At 36.5% G+C, this 24,371-nt stretch overlaps 3 protein-coding genes across 4 annotated transcripts in view; 2 read left to right on the top strand and 1 right to left on the bottom strand.

Moving 5' to 3' along the window:
- Positions 1-6,841: 6,841 nt before the first annotated feature.
- Positions 6,842-9,632, bottom strand: LOC139962060 (uncharacterized). Its single transcript, XM_071961906.1, has 2 exons — positions 9,086-9,632; positions 6,842-7,501 (listed from the first exon to the last, which is right to left on the bottom strand). The coding sequence occupies exons 1-2, from the start codon at positions 9,547-9,549 to the stop codon at positions 7,309-7,311; spliced, it is 657 nt and encodes a 218-aa protein (XP_071818007.1). The 5' UTR covers positions 9,550-9,632; the 3' UTR covers positions 6,842-7,308.
- An 883-nt stretch (positions 9,633-10,515) lies between these two features.
- Positions 10,516-13,564, top strand: LOC139961739 (uncharacterized). The gene is made up of 2 exons (XM_071961180.1): positions 10,516-11,119; positions 12,701-13,564. Exons 1-2 carry the CDS (start codon positions 10,599-10,601, stop codon positions 12,852-12,854), a joined length of 675 nt encoding a protein of 224 aa, XP_071817281.1. The 5' UTR covers positions 10,516-10,598; the 3' UTR covers positions 12,855-13,564.
- A 2,057-nt stretch (positions 13,565-15,621) lies between these two features.
- The window catches only part of LOC139961926 (uncharacterized), a 38,834-nt gene continuing 30,084 nt past the window's right edge, over positions 15,622-24,371 (top strand). The window contains exon 1 of one of the 2 annotated variants that reach the window (XM_071961626.1): positions 15,622-15,915. The gene's annotated coding sequence lies outside the window, so the exon portion shown is untranslated. Of the gene's footprint in view, positions 15,916-19,498; positions 19,895-24,371 lie in introns of those variants that run through there. The other variant, XM_071961627.1, reaches the window with a different exon arrangement.

Genomic DNA, 24,371 nt, shown 5'->3' with positions numbered 1-24,371 from the left:
GGAAAAAAAAGTAGAGGCTCAGAAAATATCTTTGAAAGAAGAAGCTTGTTTAAGTACGGATTTACCACAGCCCCGAAGGAAGTGATCTTACTCGTTTTTTTTTCTTTTTTTCGCAAAGTCATACAATTTTCTAAACCGAGATGGATGGAAAGTTAAGCGGATGTATATTTACTCTTAGCTTACTCAGTCGACATAGCACGAATTAGGTTTGTTCCTGAGTCATATGAGGAAATGAAGGTTGGTAGGATATACCACAATATACATGTTGGTATATACCAATGGATGAATCGTATCGCTAAGTATGAATGAAGAAACATATAAATTTATAGAAAAAGGAAAGGAACCCACCGCCACTATACAAGTCAACGCTTAAGTTAGAATCAAATTGATATTGATATATGATTACTGTTAGAATACTATCAGTAGTTCCCCTGTGAACAAATTCAAGTTATACAGTGTTACCCTCATGTTATAATCTGTTTCAAAATTCAACAGACACTTCAGAACTTCCAGTAAAACAAATTTCTAAAGATGGAGGCATTCATTTTTGGAAGTCCAACATTTAGAGATAAAACTGACTAGTTTGAAATTTTCTATTCGAATTTTTACTAGATGTTTAAGAATAAAATAACCCGTATTACCCCCTTGTTATAGATCTTCCCTGTCCCCCTCTCCCATCCCCCAAAAGGATGCCCCGTAAGGGTCAGTCATGTACAAGTAGACCAATGAATTTTGTGCCTATATCATTCATATAAACTTGTCTCCGCGTCGATGTCCACTACCTAAGCCTACTGGGCTACTATAGTAACCAAATGGTATACAAAAAAAGTGATGCTATAACAAAGCTTTCCAGTAAACTAATTACATCTGCATTAGTCCCCGCAATTACCCGAATAGCTTATTGTAAACTAATTTTAGATAACTCTCTTGGAAACCACAATCTTTTACCCACAGCCTCGGTAATTGATTGGTATACTTTGCTAGTACGCGCGTTAGGAAACCTTAAAGTGATTATTACATTCATCAAGGCACGGGATATCTCCCCTCTTTATATTAACATCGATCGGGTTAGGTCCTGTGTAATAGCATTGATTTTAACTCTAGCAAACAGTATTACGTAATATTCTTGTTGTCGTTTTTTCCCCCATTTTCTCATTAGATTAGATGCTACATACGAGCAATGACCGAAGTCATGATCAGCACTGCAGTGAACATTATTAACGGAGAGCAAGAGATGTATAGAGAGGTACTTATACTTATTTACACATTAGTCTCCCGAAAAGATACATTTGCGTGTTGATTTTGTGGAATATATGATAAATCTTTGAGAGTGATGTGTAATGAAAGTTTCATTTTAAATGATGAAGTAGTTGAAATTATTTCATAATATGCCTGTTATAAAAATATGAGATTTGGCCATTTATCATGTGTCTGGGCGACAAAATCCTTCGCAAGGAACAATTTCCTTAAAAGGTTGCTAATAATGCTCATTTGTTGACAAAATTTAGGATGATATTTAGGATGATATAGGAGTTTTGAGTTATGCTCGATGGACTTAAAGATTGGTATTAAATTGACACAATTATTTTAGCTGTTGAAGAGCGTAGGCTCTCAAAACCATGAATGCGACTTCCCCTCCAAGTGTTAGAAATTCCTCCCTTATGAATAGTTATTCCATTTGATATACATCTGCGTTGAGGGAACAAACGTTGGGGGAGGGAACGAAGGGCCGTGGGAGGGGGGGGGGTGTGACGGATGACCTACGTATGAAGTTATCATCTGTAAAATTGGACCACCGTACAAATACAGGAGTATCAATTATGATAGTCACTTGACGCATAAGTCTACAAAGCTCACGATAATTATAGGTGATGTGATCATGTAACGAGATTTCTTCTTGAGTAATCAGGGGGCGGGGCGGGGGGCACCCAGCTGGGAGGCGTTAAAGTTACGCCATTACTATGTGGCGTACATCGAGAGTACATACAACTCATATCGTTTGTCCTAGCACATTTTTCTTCCAGTTATAATTCAGTACTATATGAGTTCCTTCAGTCTGCAGTAGTAAGGACATTCCGTGCCAGACACTGTATTACTTAACTTAAAGAACAAACTAGTCCACACTGATTTTTGTAAAGCCCATCTCAAATATCAGTTCCATAACTCCAGATATGGTCGGTTAAATGTAACATATTTTGACCAGCTTAACCCTTCCTTATTCTCTTTTTCCTTATTTCAGAAATAATATTTTCTACTGTTGATAAATGGTATAAATATTATATGGAAAAACATCTTACATCTCGCTTGTCAGGATGACATCTGCTGTTGCCTGATACATTTCACAAAGTATTATCCAAATATTAAAAAAAGATGTCGCAACTTTGCCTTCAAACTGCTTGTAAGATATACTTTGACCTAAAGATGCAGATTTTTTTAAACAAATTTGTTGAGCAATCACGATTTCATTCAGCGAGACAGACACTTAAATATTTCCCCGTATACACAAATATCATCTCACAGAGGCAATCAACACCCTATGGGAAGTAATGCAAATGTATGTTACGTAATGGTATAATATACCTAATTGGACCCTGGTAGACATTTGATTAAAATACTCCCCTACTGTAGTTAAATATGCTTTAGACTTAGGCTATCGTTTAGGTTTAATTAAAAACACTTGCGAAGCCTTTAAAAACGCCTTTTATTTTTACCTTCATATTTTGGTTTTCTGGGTTGATCGGGGGCTATACATGTTATTGTATTGAAGACTAATAGCGTATGTTTTAATACTCAGTGTATTAGTGAACAAAAATACTATCGACCTGCGTCATTACATTTTATATTTCTTTCACATTGTTTGGCAGTAGAATTCAAGGAAATATGTTATAAGCAAACCTAAATAGATAAAATCAGAATGAGAGAGTTTTAAATGAAATATTAAAACTATACGCTCACTTATAAGAAAGAGAATAAACATTAACTTTATTTCGTAAATTAAAAAATTTGAAGACGCTTCTACAAGAAAAGTTACTTAAAACTTCAATCGAAAGATGAATAATGATGATGGCATAATCGACACTGTTATAAACGAAAAGGAATGGCTAATTTCAAGTTAATTATAATATAAAAACAAAAGATGTTATCTTATTTAGTGTTAATTCTCTCTGTTGTGTAGGAGGAATGAAGTGGGTGGGGGGGGGGGGAGGGGGTTAGGGAAGTTCTAAAAAGGTGGAATAAGTATCCTGGAAGAGTATATTCAGATCATTTCTCAACAGTGTTGATTATGCAATGGTCGATAGTGTACATATAATTGACCCTATTGATAAATTATATATAATTTACGCTGGAATATAGAAATTGAAATTGAATTGAAGGTTTTGCTTTCTATGACTCTACTTTTTTAAAGCATATTATTCAGTATTTGTTCTCTATGAAAATGAAAATGAAAATGAAAAAAGTACAACTCAGACTTAAAACAGGTAAAATCTAAACTTAAATTGATATTAAGTAGCCATCAAAACTATGTTAATATCAATAAGTTTGAGCTAAAATGATACTCGTGAAAGCTACACAAAGATAACGCATTAAGTATATAAGCTTGATTGGCCTAAGTCTTGTTTTGTTTATATGTAGTTTCGTTTATTATTAAATTTGAAACAAGATGTACTAAGGGGATTCAAGTATATAAATCATATAAAGTTAAAGACTTACCTCGTCAGTCCAGTCTGTGACGCTAAGTACTGCAGCTGTTGACTGGTGTAGCAATGCCGACTACAAAGTCTTTAAATACTCCAGGCCAATACCTTTAGAAATCTGTTAATTTTCACTCAGGTGTGAAGTTCACTTCGGGCTACCTTAACCAACAAAAGCAACCTCAGCTTACTTCTCGGTGGTCACTGTATCTCTCTGACCACTTGTTTTTCACACTTACACGTCGAATGGGAAATCTCTTTTGAACTTGATCCCTTCAAACTTTTTCCTCGTTTGTGAATGACTGTCGTATTGTAACTTGATTGGTCCAAAATTGGCGGGAATGTTTGTCATTGGCCATATATTTTGAAGAGACTGCTTAAAAACCACTGCGCGGAAGTTAACGTTATCTGTCTGTGTGTGGTATATCGGAGACCAGAATAAGCTTTCACTCATCTTATTGATTCTCCATCTCCGAGATATCTCGCAGGTGTTGCGAATCAATAAGATCACAAATGCATCGGTAACTGTTTACCAACCACTCGACTCACCTAAAGAGGTGAAACCCATTTGACTTTACTAGAAAGGATTTCATCTGGGAAACACGAGAGATAGATATTATCCTAAATGTCGATATCTTACCTCTCTGTAGTACTGTTAAGCTCGTTCTCAATGTGAACAACTGTATCCTTTGTTGTGCAATCATTTGGCTTAACTCCGAAATCACCACAGCAATGTTGACCATAACTTTGTAATTTATAAATAAAATCAGCTAAAAACTGGCCTAGATGATGACACGAGAGCTGTTAATAATCTTCTCCCCCTTCCCGATACTAAATACAGTTAACAAATATAGTGTATGTTTACAAACATGGTGTCACAAGAGCCAAGTCGGGCCCGGGACAATTATCTTACAAGACCCCACCCCTCCCAACCCTTTTTGCTATTTCCATCCGTTTGGAGGAAGTAAGTAGGTAAGACTTTTGCCGAGTGGTAAGAAAGGTAAACATGAAAACAGTGAAATACATTTGGTTCTCATTTTGGATAGGTACCTCTAGAAGGGAAAAAGGGTGTACGTGATGCAAGGTTTATACACAGTATGCTACTAACTAATAGTAAATTATGCCATATGTCAAAAGGCCAGTGGTTTTTCGTAAATCATCCGGAAGTAGTTCATTATTAATCTTTTGTTTCGGCGTGAATGTGGTTAAGAGTTCTGTCAACATCACTATCAGTCAAATTCAACCCGACACCTGCGAACTACCGAAGACCATGTAAAAACCACGTTTTCTTTCTTGTAACTTTTTTTTCTATTGTATTTAAATTAGGAATACAAACCGAAGATATAAACAATTAGCATACAGTCAATATCAGAATCAGTGATTACCCCTCACCACAACCCCCCCCCCTCCTTCCAGGGTCTATAATACATATAGAACAAGGAATCTAAATAGATGGGGTAATTATCGAAAGAAGGGAAATGCGGGACGGGAGACAACAACAAATCGATTTTGGAGAAGGGGGTTGGGGGTTGACGGGCGGGGGGCTGATATCTCCATAGGGGGCCTTTCGTATTACCAGTTTTTGGTACTGCATGCAGTTAATTGATAATGTTTGTACTTGATTCAATTTTTGGTTTGTATGCTATAGCTATTTTGAAGTTTTAGTTATGTTAGTGCAACAAACGTTGATTTGATTGTGGTTAGTTCCGCTTCCCCTCGCCCCATTTCCCCCGATGTAACTATATAGATACGGCGATATTCATGATATCTGGCATGGCTTTAGTTTGCTAAATTGAAGAAACATAATACAACGGTGGATAAAGAAACATACATTTTTACCTTATCATCCACCATGCCTTCAGTGTACATTGAGTCCTTGCCCTCATATTATAGAGTTACTCTGTTTGGGCCAAATATGCCAGATAGACAATAGAAATGGTCAGCAATGGTGAAAACTTTCTGTAATATACCTCATTCCGAGTACTTACAGTGCCCTGAGACAGTTAATCATTCAATTCAACACTTCTCTGCGTCTGGAAATACTTTGGAAGAGTAGATACCCCATAAAATCATTATTGAGAAATTCTGGCAGAATTTAACATGCTAAAGTAGACCAGTTTGAGGTGAGGGGAGAGAGGCAGGCACAGAGTTATGCGAAGGACATCTAACGTGATAAAGTACAAACGTTTAATAACAAATTTAGCGTCTTTACAACACTGGATCGATCATAAATGATTTTAAACTACACAACATCAAGTTAACACAAGGGGCTTTTCAATCATAAATTGGTCTCTCGTTGTCGATTTGATTCCCCTTTTGAGTCCAGTGAGTAACATCTTACACTTACAAATCGATCTTTGAAAGAAAGGGCTTAAATATTGGTTTCCATCTTGAGTGGACGCAGTGAGTGAAAGATGCATGGAGAACTCCTGTATCTATCTCTCTCTAAATCTCAATTGAAAGCATCAAAGTAAAAGAATAAACAAAACTGTGCTTGTTGGTGAGGCAATGGGTTCCATCAAGTACATATGTTGACTTGTCATTCAAATCTGCAGTATTGTTAACACATGTCAAAGTGGTTAAGTCTCTACAAGTGTTTGTGTGGTTCTACTGGATGTGATATTTTACACAATTCCCTTGGCGGGAATCGACTTCAGAGAACCAAACCTTTCTCAACGCACTGTTACATCGATAATAGGCCTATACATGCAGTGCAAATGCGTAAGCAACTTCATGTTGCTTTCAAAAATGAATATATATATATATTAAAAATGTTCACATGTTGGGAACTGTGTTGGCCTACTGACAAGGGCGCATGCTCGGGACCTCAGCTTCCAGAGAACAGACTGTAACACTCACATTAGGTACTGGGGTAAGGGTACCTCTACACCGGAAACTCACTAAAATTCTATGTAGCCGTAGTACCACCTAACTTGGTAACACTGTTAACTTATACTATATCAAATACCGTGTGAAATAACTTCCGAAGTCCTTTAGCCTTTTGCAGTAAACTAGAACCCATTTGATATTGTGCTTGGATAAAAGAAGGGCGCTATTGGAGAATGTGAGTTGTGCATTGCAAATGAAATTGTTGAAAACAAACAAGAAGGCAAGAAAGTACATTACTTTGTTTTATCTTTAATCTCTGTATTAAAAGGTGCGGGCATTTGTCTTACATCATCACACGTTAAGTACAACTGCAACTGTGTCGGGAAGCGATTATCTATATATCATGAATTACCATAGAAACCGGTTGGCATTGGATCCGAGCAATATACATCTGTATCATATTTCTCACATTTAACCATCTTGGGTGATCCGAGAAATTCGGAACTAGCCAAAACTGAAATCCAGAATTTATGGAAATAATCGCCCTTTGAGCATTTTCGCATATTCATTCTTGCCCTTCGTCTGGTTATACTCTCCGCATGTTGTCGTACATTGTTTATTTATTAGCTGTTGATTAATTTGAATCTCTCCTTTACCATCTTACATATATAGCGTGCGTATCTTATTAGCATGCTTATGATTGTTTTTACATATTCTTTCTTATTTATTTAGTTAATTAATTAAAGTATGAAAATTGATTGACTGTTTTTTTAATGAAAATAATAGGCTATTGCAGTTCTCCTTCCTCTGCGTGCACGACGGCATTCTGTTTATCGAGGCGAACTGCTCTATATTTTAGATTTTCGTTCTCGATTGCGAGTCTTTGAACCTTGTCTTCGCTTTCCTTTTCAATCTCTTTGTTAATCTTCAATTCTTTCTGGTTCTCTCTGTCGATCAATTGAAGTTCCCAGGCTTTCTCACTTTATCGAAGAGAATGGCAAATAGAGGGGAAATATAAAGAACAAAGGGTGAGTAATCATCGGGGAATTGTTTTAACACTGATCTCACATATTACTAGACATAATCAATACGCATGCGCATATTTCATTTACCAGAAACAACAAAACGACCCATGTATAACATATATGCATCGGTGGTTCAAGTACATTTGTGATGACGTAGGTTATCAAACTGATTCTCATGATGACGTAGGATATCAAAGAGATTCTCATGATGACGTAGGATATCAAACAGATTCATATGATGACGTAGGATATCAAACACATCTCATGATGACGTAGGATATCAAAGAGATTCTCATGATGACGTACGTTATCAAAGAGATTCTCATGATGACGTAGGATATCAAACAGATTCTCATGATGACGTAGGTTATTGAAGACATTCTTTCTCATGATGACGTAGGTTATAAAGAGATTCTCATGATGACGTAGGATATCAAACAGATTCTCATGATGACGTAGGATATCAAAGAGATTCTCATGATGACGTAGGTTATCAAAGAGATTCTCATGATGACGTACGTTATCAAAGAGATTCTCATAATGACGTAGGATATCAAAGAGATTCTCAAGATGACGTAGGTTATCAAAGAGGTTCTCATGATGTCGTAGGTTATCAAAGAGGTTCTCATGATGACGTAGGTTATCAAAGAGATTCTCATAATGACGTAGGATATCAAAGAGATTCTCAAGATGACGTAGGTTATCAAAGAGATTCTCATGATGACGTAGGATATCAAACAGATTCTCATGATGACGTAGGATATCAAAGAGATTCTCATGATGAGCCCGACTAACACTATATAGCCCAACTTGCCAAGTGGACTGACTTCCCTATATGTGTAGCCTAAAAATGGTCTATCGGACTCATGTAGCAAAACCTGTTTGAATGCTATATCAGCCACAATTGGTATATATTATACATATGTTTTCTTTGTCATGCGCAAAGAATCATGAGTGTTTATAAACCCAACTTCTTCCCCTCACTCCCCACATATGTCTTTGCTGTTACCTTTACCTAACAGCCACATCAAAATAAAACTATACAATACCATACATGGCTTTTAGCTTGTCACTTCGTTATAAATCTTCGTGGTTTTTATCGGTTCATGGAACAAGGAGTAGGTAGTCAGGGAAACATGGAAGGATGTTGGGGATGGGAGGGGCGGATGGATAAATTAGAAAAGACGCACTTTTGAAATACACATATTTAAAATTTAAGATTTGGATTAAATCCGTTGATAACTTCGTGTGTACACTGTTATATACTATATATTGTCCTATACTGTCGCAACCGGTTCGTATTACACTGTTTCATAGCACAGTATTATTGTAGGAAATGCGGGAGACAAACTGAGGAGCTTGGGCATGGAAACCTAACAACTTGTGTCACTCTCAACCCCAGATCTTACATCGAGTTTATAAAGATAATCACGACGGTGCTACATCAAGTGAGATAACACGAGTCCCTTACATGCTGTGTATCTGAACATGTGTAATACACATGATCTCAGCCAAAGGCTAAACTAAACATGTACTTACTACAAACTCTGATTTTGCCTCTGGAGCTTCTCAATCACGTGTTCATTTGTGTCCAATCGTGTTTCTAGGTCAGTCATGCATTGTTCTCTCTCTTCTAGTGCCTGTATGGTCTCTTCTAATATATTATCGTCTATACAATCGTCACTTTCTTGTTCCTCTGGTTCTCCTTGACTATTACATTCATCTCCTTCATCTGTTTCCGTTCCTCGTTCCAAGTTGTCAATCCGTTTATTAGCTTTCTTTACATCTCGCTTCAACCAATCCAGCAGATTTTTCATTTCCTCTAGTATATCGTCTTTTTCGGATAACATCTTCGAATTGTGATGTAACTTTTCTTCTAGACGATTGCAATGCTCACATTCATGAATGGTGATACCTCGAGGGTGATTCGGCACATTTTGACGAGAGGTACAGTTATTATTCGCCGATAAACTGCGACGTACAATCCTTTTATAGTAAGACATGTTGACTTGACGATCGTTCGTTAAGAGAATAAAGACAGCATTTAACTGTATAATATATATATTGTTGATATATCATCCCAGTCCCTTTATGACGTCATATAGGTCACCCAAGGTTCAACGCAGTATATACAAGCGCGTCCCGTGCGCAGTTTCCGTCATTGCACAGTCAGCTTTCTGTCACTAACTTAGCGAATGCGCATTTCAAGGAAATTCTTTGTATTTAGTGCGCTATATAGAGCGGACTGGCTAGCAGCTACTTGTGTATGTTTTGTACTTCAGAGGACTAAAAAAAACCAGTCCCCTCTAAGTTATAGTCTCGCCATACTGCGACATTCTGTATGCTACACACCAACCACGGGGATACTAAATGAATGTAAGAGATTTGCATCTACTTGGTCACTAAGGTATTGAAGAACGCTGTTCAGAATGTCGTGCATCTTACACGCGAGACGCAATCATGCATTTCATTGCAGCTCATTTGGGATGCGCAACCAAATGTTGCAGATTGATGGCTCCAAAACCTCTTACACACACAAACGTGAATAGGTCCATATGATTTCTTGATACGCGTTCGTATAAAACGCAATGATGAAGCCAAATTGCGCGTTTACGTGCATATCTTCGGTTGATTAGTACATATACATATAAGGAATAACAGGCCTAGACACGATTTACATTTAATTTGGATTAAATGGCAGGGAACTAATGTTTCTAACGAGATATCCTAGGACGGTATGTAAGAAAGAATGTATGGAAAATCATTCAGAAATATCCCAATTTAAAAAGTTAAGTATCTTCGGCGCTTCAACATATCACTGGGTAATTAGCGCCTTGTGCGCTGTAACATTTCTCTTTGCGCAACGTTCTGTGCTGCAGGCAACGTTTATTACTTACGCGCGGCCATAGCCTTCGACTAAATGCGTCAAATTTAGAGGCGCGTTCAGTGTAAATAATTCAAAGAAAACATGCATACAAATACGTTTGGTGTCGATGATACTATATCGCAGATAGTGTAGTTACATCGAGCGATCGTGAGCTAACAGAGATTAATGGCCGGAATAATAAGACATATTCCACTCGGAATGTACAAAAATAACGCACCAACCTCATCTAACTGTAGAAGAGAAAATCATGGCGTGCAGACACCAGCCAGCAAACACTGTAGACTTCTGGAAGAGTTCATCAAAAGACAGAACATCGAACTAGCTCAGAAACAGCGAGTACACGAAGAAATGAGGGCGCTCATTGATTGGTTGAAGAAAGACCTCAGTAAGGCCGAAGGAAGGGTAAGAGAATTAGAAGAGGAAAGGGCAAAGATCAACGAGGAGACAGATAGTGACACAGAAGACGATGTTAACAGGAGAAATGAGGAAACCAGAAGAGGTAGAAATCAAGGGAAGGCTTTAGAAAAATCAATAAAGAAACAAGAGACATATCTAGAAGAGAAGAAACTAGAATCACTTCAAGAAAAATTGAGCGACAGAAATGAGAAAATTGAGAGTTTGCAAGAGACACTGGATGGATACGAAAGAGAGATTGACGACCTGCAGAAAGAAAACGAAAGTTATATGTAAGTGTATAGTTCTAGGATGTACAGTCTTGTTATAGAGGTATCAATGACTTTCTGCCACTATAGAAGATTGGTGTAAGGCCTTCTCACTCTTTAGGCTAGGCTATCCCTTTTTTCTCGTTAGGCTAGGCTATCAGGCACCAATAGGAACCTTACTGAAGAAACTGCAGAGGAATTTTTCTCCATGTCTGTAATTTGTGACATCGTCGATTGGGAGGGGGTATTTTTCTAATTGTGAAGTAAATACTGAATTCACCAAAGTAGTATACATATCTATATTCAGTGTGACGCCATCACCAGCCACTGTCTAAGAATATACCAAACTGTAAGTCACGCAGGCGGTTTTAAATTGTAATATTGTGTTTGAAATTGTGAAGAACATGAAATGAAATGAGCCAAAATTGCAATATTGACCAGAGTAAATGACATCAGGGTGATGGTTATTACCATCCAAAAGTTGAAATGATAATGACTGATATAAAATATCCAAAACATTTTTAATACATTTTTAGTAAATCTATTTATAAACATATTTCTGTAACAACTTTTTCTCTGATGTATGATATATTAAGCACTGGTTAATAATCCGTGTCCTACTGATCCTCACGCAAAATAAAGCAGAAATTGATGGCGCTATGCATCAATTTGAAAAATAGCATCAATTTAAAAATTATGACTTGCCTAACTTTCATGCTCAATTAACCGCCCCTCCCTAACAAACGCAGATGTCTTGTAGTTGGAGGGGTATGGAGGTGTGGGGTAATGATTAGGAGGATGGGGGTTGAGGGTAGTTACAGAGGATCTATTGAGGGTATGCTGGTTCTGGAAGCCGTATAAATCGACCCAACTTTTTTCGGTCGACCCGCTTAATGACCGTCGGGAATTAACATGTAGATGTTTAACTTGCTGAACATATTAAGTTGGCATGCTCTAAAGTGTTGTTGCTCACATGATTCCAAATATTTAAAGTGGATGAGATGGAGGGGGGGGGGGGGAGGGCGGGAGACGATGAGAGGTTGAGGCAATGTGAACTGATTCTCTGCTTCAGTGTCCTAAGTAGCATGCTGAAGATGGACGTGTGGACTAGACTTAAATGACCAATAGGGGATGATTGGAAATAATCCGTGTGATGTTTAATTGATTGATACCAAAAATATTGTTCGTTGCGATAAGGTATAAAGGCGCACTACTATATTATAACCCATGATGCATTGCAAGTTGTGATAGTTTAAGAACATGGCAGTTATGACATGAGGGCAAGTGACGCTACTCTGCCTGATAGGAGGATGTTCCTTCTACTCATGAGCTACATAGGTTAATAAGTTCAAAGTGTGAAGGGGACACAATCTCCTCTGTTGAAGGGGGTGGGGGGGGGTAGGGGGTAGGGGGAATGTCGTGACGAACATAACTTTAACCTGTTGAATAGACTAGTAACAGCAGAGTCGTTGTTGACTTCTTCAAGTGAAAACAAAATCAACAGTTACTGTTGTATTGCGATGGAATTGGCAATACTGAAACGAAACGAAAACGTAAAATAAATGAAACAGCAAAATGTGCCTTTTCTAAAAATTCTGATTTCAGAGAGCAGATTCATCGGTTACAAACGACCATCCAGAGACAGGAGCGAGAATTAGAGATTGATAGAGAAGTTGAAGAAGAGAGAGAAGATAGATTGAAGGATCTCGTCGCAGAAAACGAAGCGTTACACTCACAAGTCAGCAGATTAAAACATTAACAAAATCACGACTTTTAAAGGCATCCGTAACATCTCTTACCTTTTTTCTAAACGATGAGGTTTTTTTCCTTACTGATATACGATTCTTTACATAATGAACATTATATCTTTTACATAGTTTATATTATGTCCAATGCATATCTAACACCCAAGAGCATAAGTAGGGTTGTGGAAGACAGAAATAGTAAAAAGATAAAAATATTTGTGTATGTAGAACAAGAGTTCCCACAGGATTAATGAGAAACGATGTTTGCAATGCACAAAGCAGACAGTTTTATGAATATTAACAGCGGTGTGAAGAAAAAGAGCAGTGGTCTATATTGATTTTTATTGTGCGCGCAGAAGAGAATCATCAGTTGAAAATTAAATGGAATAAAGTACACAAAGCTTACACGTGACTCCTAACCAAAGACGGGATTAACAAAAACGCAACAAACATTTTCGCCTATATCCAGACGAAGGGAGAAATTAAGATATTATTCTATAAGTAAATGATCTGTATAGATTCAAGGTGAAAAAAAAGGAAAAAGGCTTCTCCATTTTGCTTTGACGATCTCGATTAAGGACTAGATGTTCTATCGTAGCTTTGAGGTTCCATTTTTGCTTATGAGGTCACTTACCTTGATTGTGTTTTCATGTATGCATACACATATATGTTATTTCGATTGTACAATGACTGCTCAATACATCAAGTCTGATAAATAAACTAACATTTTATGTCAATTCATTTTTTTCTTTCTGCTGATACAATTGTTAACATACTCGTTTGATATCAGAGCCTTATTCTAAATGATTGCATCTCAATCAAGACGTTGACAAAGATACAATTTAAATTTATTTATTAATTTTTCTGTGTGTATGTTTGTGTGTGTTTGTGCGTGTAGTGGGAAGGTAATAAGATTTATAACTTAAGCACTGTCTTGTGCATGATCCTTAAAGGCATTGAAGACTCGTCCCAAACCGCCTTCTGAAAAAGTTAACTTTCCGTTGCTTGCAAGTGAAGTTTTTTTTCTTGTCGCTACAAAATGCAGACAGTAATGAAACGTGATACCTTGCTATCTTTTATCTGGCCCTCAGATGTCCATCGCTTCTTTGTACACTATGTTGTGGGTATTGACCGTAGCTGCATGTATTGACTGTACACTAGTTTCTAATTACCTACGGTAGCAAGCTGTGTGTGTATTTTCTGGGATCGATGGTGGTGTCTAACACTTCTGTTACACCTCATTCGAAACTAGGTCAGATTACCGGCATCAGACGTTTCTTTGTGCGCGAGTCTTTATTCCCTTTCAAAGAAGCTCAATTGAGGGCGACCAAATATATTTCATGTAAGGTATGCCTTTCCTTCATGGGTCCATTTCCTATAAGTTGTTTAAATTAATTGCATAACTATATGTTGATTTCTTCTTACCGTCATCACCAGTAAGTTTTACTCAACTTTTTTTGGTTGGATATTCAACAAAAAATGTTGCATCAACGATATATCTCTTTGTTATTCGTAAAATCAACGATGTGTTCCTTTAAAGTGAAAGGACGGACAAAAGTTCCAATAAGATTAGGGAAATGGAAATGAAGATATTTTAGTTCCACTGATCGTGCTCACAGGTAATCAAGTGTGTTTAATGTCCCCCATGATTTCACAAGTAGTGTATTCATTGCGTCAGATGAAATTTACCCATTACTTCCTTGTAACGTTATCAAATATTATACAACACCTAATTATATTCCGGCCATTTGATTGGTCAATATACTCGTCGATTGCGTGCAAAATCCGCTCTATTGCACTCTCTGAAATAGAACCATGTGTTATACTTTTTTGATAGCACTTTTTTCAATGGTAAGAGAGTAGAGAAACCTGTCTGTTCAAAACAATCTGTTGCATGAGTGCATTTTACATCCAATTATATCCAAATTTGAAGGTGTTGTATAAAACAAATAATGAATTGTTTCCATTCGTGCAATAGTGCAAATATTTCATTCGTTGAAAGATGTAATTTGTTCCATTCAACTCGGCCATTCAACTCGGCTTCGCCTCGTTGAATGGAACAAATTACATCTTTCAACTTATGAAATATTTGCACTATTGCATTCATAACCATTTATTATTTGTATACTGACGGATATAGTGGGGAAATATTTAACATAATTCCACAGCTGTTACACTATTCGCACCAACGCGTGATTTATACACGTGTTTGCGTTTTACAGAGATAATTTAGAGATGGCAATACTCGAACTGATTCATTGGTCACGTCAGAGAAGGATATCGGTTAATAATAAATTAAATTAATTGTTCCATTTTAACGACATTGGTAAAGCATAATGGTAGGCTATGTAAACAAGCCTACACATAGTCATGTTATACCACAAACGTGTCTTCAAAAAATCTCTCTTTAATGGACCGTCTCCGGAGATCAAATAAAATAGTTCCGTCCTAAATTATCGGTCACTTCAGTCATCAATCCCCCCAAAAACAAATTCCTGTGGCCTTGTGCCGCATAAACACACACACACACACACACGTACGTACATTTTTATTTCAAAGCATTTAAATTCCAAGTTTACAAATTAATCAAACTCAAACCATTTGTTTCCAGCTTATATCAGATATAGTTTTATTGAAGGCACATACCTGTTTACAAAACCACACACTGCTCGAACATTTAATTAAAGTCCTTACAGATTAAATAAATGGTGTATGAAGGCATCCGTAGACGACTGGTGATAATCCATACGGGCAGTAAGTTGCAATTTTGGTACACGCACAGCACAAAGCATAGAGCCTATACTATAGCTAGCGCTCGACTTATCATAATTAAGAGCATGTAGCGCAACCTACACCTTTACGACAGATGTATTTACTCGACTCCCGCGGTGCTCTAGGCTTCCTGTCTGCACATTGTCGCTGAGAAGTCGCTGAACAGAACAAATAGCGTATCTTCACCGTATTTGGTGTATTTATTGTACGAAAAATCATACAGTAGGCTGTACGTTCAACAGAGATTAAAAACGCTATGGAGTGGTGAATAAAGATGGAAGCTAGTGCTGCGTTGGTTAAAAGGTAAGTTATGTTTGAAATATTTCACAAGCTCACTGGAAAGTATAGACAGAGAATGGTGAACGACGGCAGACGAGTCAACGAACAACAAATCATTTAAATTTATGGCAGGTTAAGAAACACGTTTGCTATCAGCAGAAGATAGCATTGAGTGTGTACTGTTAAGTGTGTATATATAGGCATATATCACTCTTTGAGCGCAGTCAGTGTGCATGCTTGATCAAGTGTCCGTTGATAAAGGCGAAATTTTGCCGTCAGGAAAACAGTCCTCATAAATCAGTTTAAATGCTTATAGTGATATATTCTTGTGACGATAATATAGGTAATTTACAGACAGAAAGTGACATCATAATGAACGTATTAAGGCCTAATGTAAGTATAAAATGCATTTGTGGAATTGATATATAGCTGATTAAATGACGAGAAAAACTTGAAACGTGAAAAAGATAGAATAATACTAGTTTGGAAACTAATAAATAATTGATCAGATCAAGAAATACTTTAACAAGGTCAAACGTCCCACGAAGGGCGTGGTTGTAAGGTCATCTCTCCCATTATATATATACCTCTCATTTGAATATAGATTTCTATATTGTTTCCTACATGCATGGTCAATTTAATCTGCTTACTCAGCGAAGGTTAAAAGGTAAACGTTGCCTTACATTTGTAATCATCTTACGGTGACATATACTTAATCATCACTGGGAAGGGTTAATTGAGATATATAGGAACATCTTCTGCTGCTTCATTCTACTAAAACTATCGTTCGCATCGGAAACAATGAAATTAGGCATAAACTTCAAGGACATACACATGCAAATGTAGAAAAAATTGCTTTTACTGTATATATATATATATATATATATATATATATATATATATATATATATATATATATATATATATATATATATATATATATATATATATATATATATATATATATATATATATATATATATATATATATATATATATATATATATATATATATATACATATTTATTTATATATATATATATACACGTTTAATTTGTGGAACCCACAATTGTTAGCATTTGATAAAACATGCAAGAACTTGATTATATGATTGCAAAGAGTATAGCCAAGCGGTTGTAACTACAATGATCGCTAGTTAAGTTATAGATATGTTTAATCAGACTAAACTATTCCAAACATGGCTTGAGTGGAATATTACAAGCAAACTCAAAATGGAGATTTATATCCCAATCCCACAGTTTGCTCTCTCCCGCTGATGAATATACCGCAGTACAAATTTCTCACGGAGAACAACTGAAGCTCACGTGGTATAGGCGATATGGTTATAAGAACATTAATTTAAGAATCTTCCATGCGAGGACAATTTTTTTTATTATAAACATATTTTTACAGCAAGGAATTCAAGGAAAAACATTCACAACTTCCTGTTCGTAAGAATGTTATTTCAAGTTACTTCATAATTTTGTCAGCATGCGTCAATTAGGAGGTCAACGACTGAACCATATCTAAACCGCAATGTATATTTCTTTAAAGATACAAATGTGGGTACTTTTTGTTAACGAACCACTAACGACGTAGTTACTTAAAGGGGCACTTCGAGTGTGTAGCAATCCTGCGTGGGATGTGAATATCCCTTTGACACGTCTACGATATATATAGTGCATTGCTTCACAATGTATATGCTAATGACAATAACACAAATAACCTTCTTCTAGTTCCTTGTCCATATCACATGTTTAACTACCATGAAAAACAAAAAAACAAAAAAACAATGTGCCTTTGTATAATGGCAACTAATATAAGGTGAACTTTCCTCCTCTTTTAATTACGTTCAATGTTGTTAAGCCAAATGCAGGAAGTTCACGTTACAGTCAGCTTGATCTTAAAGGGATAGTCGATCATCCGATCTTAAGATAATTTTACTGTTCATTATTATAATTCATCTTTATTTATTATTTTGAAGCTATTGATCATATCTTTCAAACAAATCTACATATTACTGTGCGATAGCCAATAGAAAGTAAGAACATTTTGTCAGTATATTTATTCTACTGACGAAGACAGTGTGTTTATTACCAACATCTGACTTCAAATCACCAAATCAAGCAAATCACACTCACCCTTTAATTATCACATCAGCTTCCAAAGATAGTCCAGATGATAAACATGTTTTACGCAGCTAAATTAGAACACATTGGCTTATAAGCTGGTGAAATTTGCATACAAATCTTACATTGAGTTTTCAAGATATGGATAGTTGAAATTAACATACTTTGTACCATATATGTGAACTTGAAGCAAACATAAAGTGTGATGTCGTAGCTGCATACACTGAGAGTTGCCTTTATAATTGTACTTTATTGTTATGAACTTGGATTGGCTAGGGTTTCACCATTTCTCCAGGGGGGATGTGACGTTAACAATACCTACAATGACCGCAATCTATTGATATGTTAATGTATCCAAATTTTGAAGAAGATACTTGACGTTACTATGTACATCTTAAAGGGGGAAAAACAACATCAACATAACCAAATTGTCATTACACGTGCATGTATGACATCAAACATGTTCACCTTTGGTTAAGATTAGACAATAACAATAGTTCCGTGTGCAAAAACCTGAGGGTGGTAGTAACATGTTTGTTCATGGCTGACCACAAATTGACTTTCTAGCATATTTTAGGCTAATACTGATGACCTTCAAGACTATTATTCTGCGAGGCTGAAGTTCATGATACTTTACTGACTCTAACAAAAATATTGACGAGTGCTACATCGATAACCTAACGTATATAATCAATTCCTCAGTTCTGCAGCACTGTTGTGTATGCAGTATGTCTTTTTTTGCGGTGAATGTCGCTATGATAATAACTAATCAGTCTACTGGTAGCTATTATCTAAATTAATGATACTTGACATAGAAAATAAATGTGATTAAACGAGGAGTTTATTCGTTGTATGAACCAGAAACAACTCATAACGGCAAACACATGCAGGTGATTGTCATGTGGTTTAGTCTATATATAAGGGCTGTGTTCATAATCATTAACACAACAACTATATAAAGACCACCCCCCCCCTCCTATCTCAGCATCAGTGGGTGAATATAGTACTAGGCAAACGAATCAGGAATTTCTTAATAGATGTTAATTCTCAAAATATTTATATAGTCAAGCCTTGTCTGTCTATCTAGACTATATATATATATATATAGCTGTACGTTAGTTGTGTTAGCCGTGCAATGTTTCTCCTGTATATATAAACATTATCTGTAAGCTTATATCCGCCGATGTGCAAAAACACTTAGGTGTTGACACTATCGCTTTCACGTGTGTCCCTTTAACCTCATTTCCACACGTCTATATGTACTGTGGAATATATAGAGGTGACCTATACGTTAAAGTACACATCTGACAAACTGGCAAGCTATACAAAAATTGTTCCAGTTGATCAGGGTTAATTTGATTGTGTTTCTCGGACATTGACAAATACGGACATAGTTGAATTTCAGAAAACACACCCCCACATACAAATAAAAAAACAAACAGGGAAATGAAATCGAGGAAACGAATTTGATTAAAGAGTGTCAGCCAAGTTAAAAGCCTTGGATGAGGCCAAAACGGATCGGCGTTGCGGTATATGGCCTGACGTCCGGGAATATATGTGTCCAGTGGGAAAGGAAATACTACGTAATAATATTAATCTGCCTAAATTGTATCAGGATGGTTAGGCTATAGTCTTTCTATAAGGATACTCATTTGTTTTGTTCCGTCATGGTCTATGTAGTCTGTATGTCTGTATGTGCGTTAGTCTTTCTCCCGGGATGCTCGGAGAGATACTTTCACGGATAATGTTGTGAAACGCTGAATTCGTTTGTGGATAATTCTCATCATATTGACTTTTGTCAGTGTCCGTGGCATTTGAAAAGAAATATTCTGTTATTTATTCGGGTGGCTAGAACGCGAATTCAATAATATCAGGTAATACAAAGAAAAAACACATATTATATATGTGTTATGTATATATTATATGTTATACATGTGTTATATATATGTTATACACGTATATTGAAACTAAACACTTACTGCATGTCATCGACCACATTCTTATTCATTTGCCCCCAAAGTCTTAATTATGTTACGTATGGGCTACTGCTGTTTTGTTAATATCTAAAAGTGTGAAATTGTATATAAATAATATCAATCTAATCAATTTACAGAACTTTACAGACATTACAAATAATGCATCCTTAACCAGTTGTGTAATGTACTAGCTATAGTGATATGACCTTGAAATGAATAATTTATTTACATACTGTATATACGAACGTGCTTGCAGTGATAAACTGGATATTTAACCAGGTGTCTATTTAATTACAAGTAGACCTATAGCGTGGATAAAGTACAGCATACCACTATAGACATAATTGAGATCAGAGCAGACGAATGAGGCCTAATGAATGTTTGATTTATTTTCATTTTTATTAAGTGATAGGTTAAATTAATTGTTTTCATGATTTCGGAGTTAAAGGAGAGTTCGTTTTGGATAAATAAAAAATGTAACATGTATAACCTTTAAAACTTATAATCGTTTGGTAAAACATTTCAAAGAATGCAAATGATGTTGTATACGTGAAAATTGAAAAACAAATGAGGGAATATTTGATTTAAAAACGTCAATAAATCAGATTTTTTTTGTGGTTAATTAAATTAAAACGTTATAACAAACTTGCTTGAAAACACTTTAAATCCCGATGTACACTGAGGTGCACTTTATGGTTAACATTTCTGTGTAAAAAAATCTCATCTGCTGAGCCTATACCTCTTATTACATCTCGTGCAGAAATCACGTGACGTCAACAGAAAACAATAGATGAAAACATTGATAGCACAATATGTTAAGTAGCGTTGCTTTGTGAATATCATATTCAGCAACTTGTTGTGTTGATACCCCTTTGTTACGGTTGCGGGGGGTGGGGGTGGGGGGGGCGGGGGCTGGTAGAGAGCAGACTTGTCTAAGTTCAAAGTACAATAGTTAGAGTACGGATGTAGAATTACCTTTGGTGTGTGTACAATAGGACGGTGTAAAGAGGGGAAGGGGGGGGGGGGTGAGAAAATATGTGTCGAGGGAATGCGCTGTTGCCAAGCTAGTGAAGAACAATTCGCGTGTGATTATTTATTCCCAATTTATGATTCGCATGTAAAATTTAGGGAAAATAAGGGCCAAACCATGTTTGCAATGGATTAGATACCACCGAGTAACTGTGATATAGCCTGCCTATACTTAGCTAGTATTGTATCTGAAGGCTTGTAATGTCATATAGTATTGATTATATCTAACCGACGGTTACACTAGTACTTATCAATGTTTATTAACTCAATCAACTTCGACACAATTTAACTCTGGGTTGATTGTCCTTTTCCTCCTTTTTTCAGTTTCAGTTTGTGTCATTTCGATCACGTGCTTGTGTTTTATGATGTGCTTTAAGTACTATGGTTTGCGATGTGTATAAAGTGTAGTAAAACTCGTAAAGAATAATACATTGGAAAGTTTGTTTCCTCCTTTCCTGGTAGTTAAAAGCTTAACGAGTCCCTAGCTAATTCAGTCTCATATATGCATATGAACGTTTACAGGAAATAAAAGAAATATGTGCTTGAAAAGCACTCAAACGTACATATGACTTTTGTGTTATAATGCAACAAGGAATCCTTAGCTACAATATTGATATGACAGAATCACAAATTGTTCATGTTCTATATTTATTCTATGTCACCTTATTTCCTCTTTGGTTGGAATACTCCTTAACTTAATCGTCATTATAACGTCAGCGTTTTGTTTAAGTCTACTAATTGCTTATTCGTCAATTCTTTTCTCATATTCTGTTCTCTATCTAAAAGAAACAAAACATCCTATATCCGTGATTCATTCATAACTTATTTCTACATTTTCCTCACCACCCATTTCTTTAGAGTTTGTTTTCTCTTCCCCGATTAAAACCCTTATAGAACGAAATTTGGTTCTCGGCAGTGGCGTGCGCAAGGAATTAGGAAGGGGTGGGGGGCGGGAGGGACGGGTGGAAGGTCCCCGCCTCCATCTTCAAACGGTGGTAAAACGTTTAGTAGGGGAATAATAATATTAGACCACCCTCCCGGGGGTTCTGGGCGTCCTTCCGCGTGAAGGTTCATGTTCCTACCTAATTAGGTGATTTAAATCAGTTGCAATTTGGGCTTAAACTTTTAAAGCCTGTTCATGTCACCGTGTGATAGGCTTTGGTTATAGGCTATGTAATACACTAACATAGTACGCCATATTCGGGACTTAGGAAGTACTATAACGTAACGATAAAGACATGGTTTTTATGTCATATCAAATGCCCTGCGTAGCCTCATCGGCCAAATGCCCTAAATTAACCGTCAGTCGAGCATCAACATAGAGAAAAGCATCACCCATACGTAGGAATATAGTAATTAGGCTACTCTTTGCATATTGCAATTGTTTTGGCTTTTTCTAAGATGTATGCTTGGGTATAATGAAAGAGGACATTTATTGCTGTTATCATTAACATGCGAAACAGATAAAGTGGTTCCAGATTTTCACTCTTTTTGGATAATAAGCCTTTACATTCATTTTAATATCTCGTTATTACGTTCTCGGAACATACTCCTCATTTCTCTTTATGGCAGATCAGAATTCAAATAAGCCGGATAAGTGATGACACCTTCGAAATCATCAACTGTGAAAGCCACTTATTAACGGAATAACAGTCACTCTGAAATTCCCTAATGCGTAACTGCAGATGTCACGCAGGATTTCGCGCAACTGTTACAATAGGTTTCTCAATGCGTGGTCGTATATAGCATTAGAGTACTGGAGATGTTTCATACCTTGTGCTAAGTGATTAAGGAATCAATTAGCCTACTGCTGGCGAGTCAAAACAACTCGTGAAGTGCATTTCTGATGTCATGGGAAAGGCTAGGCATATTCAATTTATATTTTCGACACATATATCACGCTAGGGGTCCTAAAGCATAGCCTCAGTTTATTAAAGTCTATTCAGGATTGACTGCGTTTACCATCGATCTGCCTACCGCAAAATGTTGGGTTATACTGTGAGAAAGTATTGGTAAATCGATGTATGGTCGCATCGCAATAGAGCAATACAGCTGTTAATACGTTGTGCTAAGTGATTAAGGAGCAATGCCCCTAATCGAATAAACACAGAAAGTGCATTGAATTTGTGAGTATGGAGGTAACCCTAATAATTCATGTTTCAGGTAAATTGCTGAACGTTAGCTAGCCTAGTTTATTTACGTCTTTTCCAGGATTGAATGTTTTTACCATCGATCTGCCTACCGCAAAAATGTTGGGTTGTACTGTGCGAGAGTGCTGGTTAGTCGACATGTGGTCGTATCACATTAGAGCAAAGGGGATGTTTAATACGTTGTCAGTGCAAAGTTATTAAGGATCAATGACCACTAATCGAATAAACACAGAAAGTTCATTGACTTTCAGAGTATGGAGGTAACCTTTATAATTCATGTTCAAGGCAAATGCAGAACGTTATGATGATACAGCCTAGTAATATTTGTAAAAAATCTCTGTATCAGTGTAGGACCTATTTTTCTGTTGCATCAATAGTCTTATATAGGCCTAAGCCCATACACTCGGGGGGGGGGGGGGTTATAGGTTGAGAGGCAGGTTCGAACAGTGTCACCAATTTCCTTTTTGCAGTCTTCATTTTTCCTTAAGTATATCATGACAGCCATACATTATTCTTTATCCCTTATTCACCGGGCCCTCTAGTTGACGCTGAGGCTATTAGCCTGCCCCGAAGATCAGGACTACATTCATTTTGTAATCTTTCGTGCATTGTATGTTACGAGGTTGCATGCGGTTATATGTGGTCCCACTTCCTCCTGCTCCGAACATGTGGTCCATGTAGTCCTTGCTAGATATTTCACCTTTTGTGGCTAATTATCTACATTGTAGATATGTGCAGTTCACTAAATGTATTATAGACCTTAATAACTGTTAGGTTTTTATCGGCCAATTTTTCAAAATGTTGATTGCTTTTGCAACTAAACGCATCCTTTGATCCACACAGTCTATTCCACCAGAGCTGCATATAATGTTAATCAATTGCTGAAGAACAATGTTTCAAATACAAACGCGTTCTGAAATGTCAATTGAAATCTGCACAATTTAATTGCAAATACTTATTTACAATACGCCTTAAGTTTGGGTTGGTAAACATATTCTTCAGATTCAATTCAAAATACCAAAGAAGAGTGTCATGATGTTATGGACAACAAAGAAACTGTATTGTAACAAAGACATGACAGTACGCAGTCGCGTAGAGAGCCATGGCAACGCCTCCTTCCTTCGTCTTTTTATTCTTCCTAAGATATATATTATTAAAATTTAGGATACACTATTCTTTATCGAATATTTCCCTAG

Source organism: Apostichopus japonicus, chromosome 20 (assembly GCF_037975245.1).
Source record: "Apostichopus japonicus isolate 1M-3 chromosome 20, ASM3797524v1, whole genome shotgun sequence".
Classification (NCBI taxonomy): domain Eukaryota; kingdom Metazoa; phylum Echinodermata; class Holothuroidea; order Aspidochirotida; family Stichopodidae; genus Apostichopus; species Apostichopus japonicus.
This window is presented reverse-complemented; position numbering and strand designations above follow the sequence as displayed.